An 11,925-nucleotide genomic window follows, 5' to 3' on the forward strand; every position below is an offset into this window, starting at 1 on the left:
AAGCAGCTGGGCTCCCCAGACAGATGTTTCGATTGTGCCCTACGTGGGCGTGTGTATAAATATATACAGAGTGAGAGAGAGAGAGAGAGAGAGAGAGAGGGAGGGAGGGTGAGAGGCAGGGAGGGAGAGCGTTATTCCTGCCTATGATGTTGTGTGATATCGTCTTGTGTCTGGTAGTGAACGGCCGTGGGGTCTGGAAGAGACAGGGAGTGTACATACAAGAGAGTCAAGACTGTGAGGAATGTTAATCAGACTTCCAACAAACAAACGACCCAAACGCACACACACTGCGTGCAGATGTGCCATGAAATGGGTCTGTCGTGCCGGGACCTATCCAGGCCCGCGTAATTTATTGATCTATTGTTTAGGGGTTGGGTGGCGGGGCGGAGGGGAGGGTGTAGTCGTGAGCCTAGATGGGGCGACGTCAAACACACGCGACAACCTGTAATCGCTGATACTTCAAGAGGCCTGGAAGTATTAGCCAGCCCCCCCGTTACCCAGGCACACGCTGGAGCCCCGGAGCTGAGGGGAGCCGGTGGCCTCTCTACTGGTCGGGGGGGGGACTACTACGCCTCCTCCTCCTCCTCCTCCTCCACCTCAACCTCCTCCTCCTCCTCCTCCTCCTCCTCCTCCTCCTCCTCCACCTCAACCTCCTCCTCCTCCTCCTCCCTCCTCCTCCACCTCCCCCTCCCCTCTCCTCCTCCTCCCTCCTCAACCTCCTCCTCCTCCCCTCTCCTCCTCCTCCCTCCTCCTCCTCCTCCTCAACCTCCTCCTCCTCCTCCTCCTCCCTCTTCAACCTCCTCCTCCTCCTCCTCCTCCTCCTCCTCCTCCTCCTCCTCTTCAACCTCCTCCCTCCTCCTCCTCCTCCTCCTCCTCCTCCTCCCTCCCCTCTCCTCCTCCTCAACCTCCTCCTCCTCAACCTCCTCCTCCTCCTCCTCCTCCTCCTCCTCTCAACCTCCTCCTCCTCCTCCTCCCCTCTCCTCCTCCTCCTCCCTCTCCCTCATCCTCCTCCTCCTCCTCCTCCTCCTCAACCTCCTCCTCCTCCTCCTCCTCAACCTCCTCCTCTCTCCTCCTCCTCCTCCCTCTCCTCCTCCTCCTCAACCTCCTCCTCATCCTCCTCCTCCTCCTCCTCTTCAACCTCCTCCTCCTCATCCTCCCTCCTCCTCCTCCACCTCCACCTCCTCCCCTCTCCTCCTTGAACTCTCAATGAAACGATCAAACAGGACATTGTTCCTGTGCCCCCGGGGACAATGTGTCAATAATAGACCTCCCCCTGCCCCCTCCCCCTAAATCTGCCTGCTGCAACTGATCAGTCAGCCAGTCCAGTCAGGTCGGTCGGATCGGTCGATGGGTCAGTCAGTCCAGTCAGTCACTTAATCCAATCAGTCGAACCGTCAGTGAGTCAATTTGTGATTCACTGATTCAGTCAGTCAGTTAGACATTCCATCAGTCATTAAGTAAGTCAATCAGTTAGTAATTCAGTCAGTACGTCAGTCAGTCAGTCAGTCAGTCAGTCCAGGCAAGGGACGGTCCCGTACAGAGCGAGAGAGCGCTCATCGTTTTCAAGTCGCTGGGATCCGACTCCAAAATGATTTTATTGTTTTCTTTTTGGCAAGCATGGGTGATTCCTGAGTCGTCTCTCCTGTCCTGAAAACACATGCCGCCCGAACAAAAATGTAAAAGAAAAAAAGAGAAAGCCGGGAGAGAGGGATGGGCAGGGAGGACCTCTAAGCGGGGCTGAAGCCCTGTGAGGCCGGCATCCATAATGAAAGTGCTGCTCCTCCTCCTCCTCCTCCTCTGAGGAGGAGGAGGAGGAGGAGGAGGAGGAGGAAGAGCGGCGGTCCAGACTGATCCGCCCGCTACAGTGTCCCGCACAATGAGGCTGTTATACTCACAACAAGCATGTCTCTCTGCCAGACGCCACGCACAGAGAAAACTGTTGACAACCCACAAAATAACACAGTTCCCATTACATCACGCTGCGGTCCATCTCCCTCCTTTTTTTTCATTTTCTCTTTGGGAGACGGAGGAGGTTATGTGTAAATTTAGTCCAGCGGTTGGTTACTCCACCCAACCTGCTGTCTCGTGCTGTTATTGTTAGCGCCATGGAAAGGGGTTTTGTTTAAAGCGGCTCTCAAGGCACAAATAAGATAACAGAGTGTATCAGAAACAAGTAATGGCTTTGTTAACCGTTTGTTTTAGTTTGTTTCAATGAATTCCTTAACCTAAACTCTGGCACTCACCATCTGTGCATGCAGACACAAGACGACTCTTTGTAGCCAAACAATTAACCATATGATGCTACGTGCACGGCATCGTGTCGCAGCCATACACTTTCATATCATGAACACGACTTTCCCTTTAGGGCCTTATTCTTTCGCTGCCCAAAACATGACTAGAAATAATCAGTTATCTAAAGAAAAAAAGGAAAGCTCTTCAAAGGTTAAATGCAGTCTTTCCTTGGTAAATTGAGAATAAATTCCCCCTCCTGCCCAAGCTGAACACGCAAGCCCTAGTGTGGTTCCCCAGGCAATGCACCTGGGCTTCATCTTTCTGCGGACGTCGTGGAATAAGGCCCGGCAACGTGGAACTGAGAATAGAGTTGATGATTATCTTGAGGGGGGGAAAGAAGCCCTATTGCTTTCCATGGTGCCTCTGACAGCCAGGAGGCCATTTCAGAGACACTTTTGGTCTGAGTTTCCAGTAAAGTCAACTTTGTTTGTTTTTTATGGTAATTTCAATTTGCTGCAGTGACAACGAATGCGTGTCAAAATTGTGTTTCACTTGGCTCGGCGTTTCCTTACTTTCTCATCCCAGAGAAGAGTAAAACTCCAGCGTCTTTGCTCGTGTGGAGGACTCAAATTCTCAAACACAAAATGTGCCTGCAAACATCTGGATATCAAACGGCGCACACATGTCTTTCTCATTCTTCCTTTTTCCCCTTTGGACATTGTTCTCCAAATCTAAGATAGGATTTTACATAATCCTTTTGAAGAAAGTTGATATTCCAGCACTGCACAATCAGGCGAGCATGGTATACTCACTTTCCCTGAGGTAATTGAGATGTGAGAGCAGCACTTCGGCGTTGTACATGGTGGTGAGTCTCAGGAAGTCCTCCTTGCTCATCTTGCACAGCTCTTTGCCGTCCGTGTTCTGAAACATGGCCGTGTCCATCTCCAGCAGCCCGTACTCCTTGATGGCCCACTCCAGCCACTGGCGAACATGGTCCTGAGACCATAATGATGGGTCTGGAAGAAAGTACGAAACACACAGAGAGAAGGGAACGAAGGAGAGAGTTTGGCGGTTATACTGCGTGGATACACGGGACATACTGTTTTATATCACAGCAGTGAAACACTGAGAAAGAGAGAGAGAGAGAGAGAGAGAGAGAGAGAGAGAGAGAGAGAGAGAGAGAGAGAGAGAGAGAGAGAGAGAGAGAGAGAGAGAGAGAGAGAGAGAGAGTGAGAGAAAGGTGGACAAATTGAAAACAGCACGATGTATCCGAAAACAGACGCGCTTTCAAGTAGTCGGGAATAATTCCTTGGTGTTTATTTTAAACAGATGGGTGAGATTTGAGCAGATCCCAACGATTCATATAGTGTCAGGTGAGCTGTCAGTTGTAGATGTGCTATTCTCAAATCCTTTCCTGTGACTGTCTTCACTAAACAATTCATGTTGGTTTATGTGGTAAACCTCTTCCAGACCTCTTCAAAACCTCCGAGACACATGTACAGGGAAAGGAATACATATGCAATGAAAATGATCGTTTAGACATACTTTATGGGTGGAGTACGATAAAATGCACTGCTGAATTCAATTTGTAAAGTAAACAGTCACCTCGCATCCAGTGGTTGAGACATAAGGTTCATAGGGGGGAAGTTATAAGGTCAATGGTTTAGTGGCCTTATGCATAAGTGGGTTTTGATAGCCCTTTAAATGGAAACTGTGGCCATTGCTTCACATTATTTTACATAAAATGACTTATATTCCCTCCTTCTAGACGCATGTTCAGCCTCTTGTGATTAAAGGTTTCACACAACTCCTAGTCAACCCTGGCATTAATAAGGAGACGTATTCATTAAAATTCTTAGATCCCACTCAATATTATGCTCAAATATTGAGCATAAATTCTATGCTCAATATTTGAATATTTCATACAACATAACTGTCTTGTGTGAGGTAGTGTGATTGGCCCCTTACCGGCGGGAACAATGACCCTCCTCTCATTGGTCGTCATGTTGGGAGGCGGGGCGTTCTTCTCATCCATGTAGTTTCCGTAGTTCATCTGAGATATGTCATTGACCCCAACTAACTTATTGCATTTACCTACACTGCAGTCCACTGGGGACTCTCTGCTTCATCCACACACAAACATACACACAGACGCACACACACGGACACACACATACACACACAGAGGTGCGCACAGAAAGACAGCCAGACAGACAGACAGAAATACACACACACACACACACACACACACACACACACACACACACACACACACACACACACACACACACACACACACACACACACACACACACACACACACACACACACACACAAAGGGTAAGTCAGCCATAGGACATTATTATGTGTTACAAAATATGGTTAAATCTAGCTTTGACCCAGCATCCTAGAACAGTGCTCATATAGTGGTCATCACTATGAACAGGTATCAGGCCATTTAGAACAAAAATAATTTGGGCACATTTTTTACTGCTAAGAAGGAGTTTTGAATATATAAACATTCAGCAAACTTTTAAAACAAAGCTCGGTGCATTAAAATAGAAAATAGGTTTCCTCTCTCAAAAATGAAGTCAATATATTTCCTCATAAAAGCAACAATCTATAACTATTAATTTCTTTATTATAGTACATTGCTAGTACATTGATTAGGATCATGGTTCATTATAGAACGACACTGAGGCCAGCAGCATATAATCAAAAACACTGACATATTACATATTATTCCTTATGTAACTCAATATATACCCTCCTCTAATCCACCGCCTAATGAAAATACGAGAGAATATACGAGGCCAACAGAAGGCCGTAAAGCAGGGCCATTACCTGGATCCATTCATGTGCTCATATTCCCGCTTGACGTTGACTCGGACTGGCTGGTTGATCCACTCTTGCTGCGGGGGCAAGGGGTTGATTTTGTGGGTCTGGCCATAGTCCTGTGTTCCAGATGCGGTCATGTCTGTCTTGGGGAGGGGGGCGGCAGCAGCGTACGGTGGCTCGAATAACGACTGGTCTTCACTCACCACTGATAGCGCCTCCTGTAAGCCACAAGGAGAGGCAGTTAGTGAGAAGTGAGAAGTAACACTGCTTTAATCAACACAATACCAGTGAAGGGATTTTACATTATCCTATTCATCCCCGTACTGCGATCAAGTGAGCATATACCCACGTTACCCTGAGATTATTGAGATAAGAGGGCATTACTTCAGCAACAACTTTTTTGACGATTGCAACAGTAGAAATAGAGGGATGAATGAATGTGTATGAATAGAGGAATGGTGGCTTTATATGGCTTTATATTTCAGTTATACCTCAGGTTACACATTTCTGTCAACCTCTTGACCTAACAGGGCTCTTGAAAGCCTGTGATCTCAGAAACACCCGCTTTGGCACAGTGAGCTTGCAGCAGTTATGTGCAGTTATAGGTCCTATCGCAACCTGGCATCCTCAGTAGCTTCTGTATACAATGTGCGAGCCCATGTAGCAACAGTAGCTTCCTGTTGATGTTAGAATAACTAGAAGTCTCCGTCGTAAACATTATGACTAAGTGTTTTATGCCGACGGCCGTCCCCAATGGAATGGGGGTTCTCTCGCAGGTACATTCAAATATCAAAGGAAACCATATTAGTAAACAAATTGCCATAGCAATGGCCATCACGTATGGGTGTAATGGGAAATACGCACATGGGACTAGTAGGATAAGTCCAGTGAGTCACATATTTGCTCTCCTTATTATTGGTCTAGCCCCCTGATGCAAGCCTCCTGTCTTGTCTGGGTCCTCACCCTCATTCCTGTTGTTGTTGTTTCTTCTTCTTCCTTCAGAAACAGCTGAAACCTCAACAGAAGCTCTCAGCCCCATATAGCTGTGGTGACCCCTCAGCTGGACTAATGTACGTTTATTAAAGAAAACAAACGCAGGGACGCAGGGCTTGCCTTGACGCTCTGTTTTTACCACGCGCTGCTGATCTGGTGTCTTGCGAGCAAAGCCCTGTGTTAGGTAGATTCCCCTCAGTTGAATATATGTCCTGCTGTGAGTTTGCACCACCACCACCACCAACGCCCCAATCATTTCAAAACTGGGTCAAACTGTGGCTGTTAGGCCTGCTTTGCCCTGAGAGCCTGTGGAATTTAATGATGCAAACAATGCAATCGTTAGTTTTGCATTTAAAAACGAATTTGTAACTTCTTGAGACTATGGTCACAAACACTAAAAGCAACAGATCTTACGTGCAATGCGAATCGTGAATTTTGCATTGTAAAACTTATTTGTTACTTCACGAGACTAATGTCACAAACCCTAAAAGCATCAAATCTTCCATGCAATGTCATCGTGAGTTTTGCATTGTAAAACTAAACACAAACACTAAAAGCAACAAATCTCCCTTCCTCTGCAATCCTTACAGCGATAGGTTGATGTTAAATTTGATACATCCCTTCTTGATATGAAATGTTCTGCAGGCATACTTTGTACAGAGACGCATGTCATTCCTAATTATTTAATTGGTGTGTTGTGTTATAGGACAGATGTTATCGAGATTTGAGTGCTGGAGAAACAGTGCCAGATCGGTGGTAGCAAAATGGCGCCCTCTTTTGAAATGCTGTCATCCCGCAGTTAGAATTGTTTTCATAGCAAGGTATTATTAACTGGGTAGCATAGAAAAAAACAACATGATTGTTTTACACAATATGCTGTTTCTCACAGTGGTTTAGTTGATGTTTAGATGTAAATGTCTTAAGATTCTGAAAGATTTGACGGATGATACCTAGATGGATTTTCCTTCTGGAAATCATACAAGAAAAACTAAAACTAAAAATGTATGTCTTAGTATACATATACATACATTTTAAATCATTCAATGGTTTGGGGATACAGCCTTCATCCCCAGATGTGTTCATAAACAAGACGTGATTGTCAAAACATTCTCAGACAGTTTCAAACTATTTCCAGTCAGTCAAAAAGGAAAAAGCAACAGATATCAGTGAATTTGTTCATATCCAGAGCAATGTACCAATGTAGCCAATGAGATAAATGTCAGTTATTGTGGCCCACTCTATAAACAAAGTAGCCAAAACCACGACAACGCCAACGGCCTAGCCAGAATTAGACGTGCCAGTGATTTAGATCAGTATAGGGCCCTGCATGGATACACGCAGCGCTGCTATCTGACTAGCCCACACCAGCTAGCCTGTGGATGATAAAGTTTGGAGCAGTAACTTACTGCAGCTCGATAAGACTGACCCAAGCTATTGTGGATGTTGCGCGTGTTAATTCATAATGACTTTATCGCCCCCCACTGTTATCAGTCCAGACCCATGTGTTTATTGAGATTATGAAATGTCTTTAAAAATAGGAATTTTTGAAGAGTGAGCTGTCTCGTGAAAATGTGGTATGTTTTCATCTGGTATCTGAGGGGAACACATGGAAGATAACAGATATGTTTTTAAGACAATGAGGTGGAATTGATCGGGCCTAATAATACATTTGTATACTGTAGCCTAATACTGAGTGTCCTCACGATCTGTTTTGCTGGCCCCATACACCTGCCTCTAATATAACGTATATATTCTGTATTCTGGCTCTACAAAGCCTCCCCCCAAATGAGTCAAAACCAACTGGAAAATAACTCAACATCCAGATTGCACGTGCCTCCGTTTGGCGTACACACGCGCACACACACACACACACACACACACACACACACACACACACACACACACACACACACACACACACACACACACACACACACACACACACACACACACACACACACATAGATTTCAACACGCACACACACGCACACATACACACGTACAGACACACACAGCCATATCTCAGGAGCTGGTGTGTGTGTGTGTTGAGGGGGGGGGGGGGGGGGGGGGGCATTCCTGTCTTTTGTTTAAGGTGGAAAAGGAAACCTGTCAGGAAAAGATTGCATGAAACAGGAAACTCTCATGGCTTGGAAGCATATCCTTTGCATGAGTGAGTCAGAATACTGTTAGCAGGCCGGACCGCAAGGAAACATAATTGATTGTGATGCAATAACTTTGCAATACACATGAGGCTAAGCTATAGATGTGGCCTTAAGAACAGTCCGTACCAACCGATCATCCTCCTAATTGATCAACAATGAGCGCGTTAGAATGGACTGGAGCCTGCCATTTATGTGTCTAGCCCACGTTTACACTCTTCCAAACCTTACACCACACCCAGTCACCACAAACCCGCTACTTTATTTTCCAAAAGAAAACAAGCACCCTCATTTAAAGAACAAAAAAAACAGCAACAAAATCACCTGAATGCATAAGTTGCACTGTTCCTAGTGAACTGGAAGCCATAGGCTGCAATCGAGGCATGATAATATATAAACAAATAAGGAATTGCCATTCAACATCTGGTGTCTCCAGCCATCATCTGGAATTTCACTGTCGGGGACAGTAGCCAGTGATAATGCGGACCAGCATTCTTCCTTTCCAATGCACCGTTTCCAAATAGTTGAGCAACTCTCTATAACTGTCTGCCAAGGTATGATTGTCAATCTGTGGTCGTTTCGTGTCGCAAATTATAGTTACGGGACTTCTGGTATATAAGGTTTCAAAATAGACTGTCAAAACAACCTTGTGAAATCACTGTTTGTCTTGGATATAAGAATATAACACCTAGCGGCAAGAAAGCGAGCATTTAGCTTCATTTATTTTCTCTTTTTTTTTATTCTCCAACTACACCGTTTGTTTTGTTGAGCAACGACCGGCTCTGGGGAGACGGCCCGCCGACTGGAGCACACGCCGCTGAAGCTCAAAACACACACAAACACACACACACACACACACACACACACACACACACACACACACACACACACACACACACACACACACACACACACACACACACACACACACACACACACACACACACACACACACACACACACACACACACACACACACACACACACACACACACACACACCACTGGAACGAGTCGTGGGATCTAACGGTACCACGAGCCTCATCCAGCAGCCGCACTCGTTCGTCCTCTCACATCCCGTAATCTAAAAACAAAATAAAATAATCGCACTGGTACCCTTCCTGCGTCATGGAGTCACTTTGCGTTTAGGAAAAATCGTATTGTTTGAGCCCAAAAAATACCCGCTCCGGTGTAGACGCGCGTAATGGTGCGCTATAGGGTCCCGGAGTCCGAAGCGAGGCTGAATAATCCGAAATCAGTTGCGGTCCCTTCTCAAAAAAGAAAGTACGGCTACAAATTGTTGTCGAGCAAAAAAACAGTAAAGAATAGCAAATGTAAGAGAGTCCATCTACCCCCTTTTCGACAAACCGTTAAAAGCCGCTAGTTTCCCTCAGTTTGGAGCCTCGCTCTCAGACACAGGATCCGTGCGAAGAGGAGGCGCAACTCCAAAAAGCATTCTCTCATAAACTCCTACTGCTCCGTTCTCCAGCCTTACCTTAATAGTTCCGTCCATTTTGCGCAATTTTCAGTGGACCCCGACAATATTCCATACATGACACACTCCTGCATTAATCCCAGTCCCCGGTATGTCGCGCGGAGAAAGAGACAGTTTACCGGATGGTTTTTTTTTCCTTCTAAATTTGGGAAGTGAAGTCACCGCTGTGGAGAAGGAAGCTGTGTGTCACTGAAAGCCCTGCCTTCACCACGGCGGCACCCACCAGCAGGATACTGTCCCGCAGAGATAAGACGGGGAAAACAATTGCGCACCCAGCTTCACTGTTTTGTTTTTCCTCGGAAATATTTACAGGATGGCTGGCTGCGTTGTGCAGAAACGCATTGATGCAGCCCGCTGTGCTGCCTGTGTGTTGTGCTCCTTTTTCTTTTTTTTCTTTTTAACTTGAGCTGTTCTTTGGCAGGAGTGTGTGGTGCTGTGGAGATTGTTCACTCCACGTATTCTAACACGAGATGAATGCGCTCTATTGATGCGCATCTAGCTGCGGCCGGACACTTTAATTAGGCCTGCTTTGAGCGTGATGCTCACGCCTGCCTGTAGGCTATCTTTGACCATGCCTTTATCCGCAATGCAAGCTTATTTTTTCATTTATTCTCATCCGGTACAAAACATTTCTGCAATTTATTTTTCCGGAAAAGGCTATAACTTGTCCTTTTAAAAGGTGAATTAATGTTTATCGCAATTAACCTAAGAATAGATTATTTTATGATATTTATGATATTTTTCGTTTGTTATAGTGCTAACTCGAACCCATTACGTTTATTCAGACATCATTAATAGCCTACAATGGCATTCCTCCCATAACCGCACTGTGTGCAGAGGTCTGCTCTCCACGTGTGAGTACGCGGTCTGCCACTGGTCAGAATGAACGCTAGGGCCTCTTTATAGGACTGCGGTGCTGTTGAAAGTGAACATCATGTTGTTACTTTTCTAAGGCTTCACTGCTCTCGTTGTTGGTGTTGTTTTGGTTCTTATTTTTTGCTGTAGGCCTTGTGTGTCGTGCCGCAGATTGTCCAACCACACAGCCTACATCTAATGAGCAGCAGTAGGTCTAATACTACTGGGGGGGAACAAAACCCCAACCCATACCTACTGCATTTCTCCTTATCCACCGCCACACCAAATTGCCCTCATCAATTCAAGCACAATTTCTGCAGCCCTAATGTCGGACATGGAGCCAGCCCTGAACGGGACCAGACCGGTGGGATTGTGCCTGGGGGGGGGGGGGGGGCTCGGAGTGGCCAAACAGAAACTGTGCCAGAACGACTGACAGCCGGGCCGACCTGTCTGCTCTCGACTTGGGAGTCTTGTGGGGGCAGAGCCCCCCCGAGACCACCACATCTGGATCCTGCTAGGGGTCAAGGCTTCTCCTGCCTGAGGCCAGTGCAGCTTCATGTAATTAAGGGAGACACCTTGTTTAACTCTTTAGTGGCCGTTTCTCTTTTTACAAAGGCCTTCTTTGGCATTCCAGGTTATTTTTGACGCCATTGCTGTTAATTATTAATGAATGCAGGTATTGCATTAATACACTTTAGTCCACAGGAGATCCGATTTTTAAGATTTTCATGTAGGCCTACCCTTTAATAAAATGAAACCATTTAATTAAAAATAGATTGCGTAGGCCTAAATAACAACGTCAGATTGTTGGAATACTAAAATATAGCCCAGGGAAACAGACATACAATATATATGTATGATATACAATGACCATCATGAAGAGGCCTGAAACAAACATTGTGGAAGGCCAATAAACAGATGCAAGTCGGTTTACACAGCAGACCACAACCCATCTGGCTCACAACTGGAACTAGACAGCCAGACATGTATTCTTATTCCTCTAGCCAGTAGCTCCTCATCTAGTACGGGACAACAGGCCAGAAGTGGGCGGGAAGCAGTGAGGTTAGGATAAGCAGCGTTTTAATAGTGGTGTGTCCACCCTCTCTGATCCATAGCCTATAGAGCTGCCAATCAACTCACCAACTGGGTAAAGTTGTCCAAATTGGCCCGTTTATTTTTAAATTAATTGAAAAGTCAATCTACTTTGGCTGATTCTCAAATAAAACATACAGAAAAAAAATAATTGAATAACGAATACCGAATCGTTGTTTTTTTTCATACAGATGAAATAAGCTGGTCTCTCTTTTTCTTGCAGCAAAGGACAGCCGACCCGGGCACAGTCTGCTGCGTGTAT

At 45.8% G+C, this 11,925-nt stretch overlaps 1 protein-coding gene across 1 annotated transcript in view; it reads right to left on the bottom strand.

Moving 5' to 3' along the window:
• The window catches only part of fli1 (Fli-1 proto-oncogene, ETS transcription factor), a 23,646-nt gene extending 13,404 nt beyond the window's left edge, over positions 1-10,242 (bottom strand). Inside the window, 4 exon segments of the mRNA XM_060074291.1 lie at positions 3,044-3,248; positions 4,201-4,352; positions 5,077-5,288; positions 9,717-10,242. Coding sequence (XP_059930274.1) covers positions 3,044-3,248; positions 4,201-4,352; positions 5,077-5,288; positions 9,717-9,734 — 587 coding nt within the window. The 5' untranslated portion in view covers positions 9,735-10,242.
• Between the last annotated feature and the right edge of the window lie 1,683 nt (positions 10,243-11,925).

The sequence above is a fragment of the Gadus macrocephalus genome, chromosome 16 (genome assembly GCF_031168955.1).
Source record: "Gadus macrocephalus chromosome 16, ASM3116895v1".
NCBI lineage: Eukaryota > Metazoa > Chordata > Actinopteri > Gadiformes > Gadidae > Gadus > Gadus macrocephalus.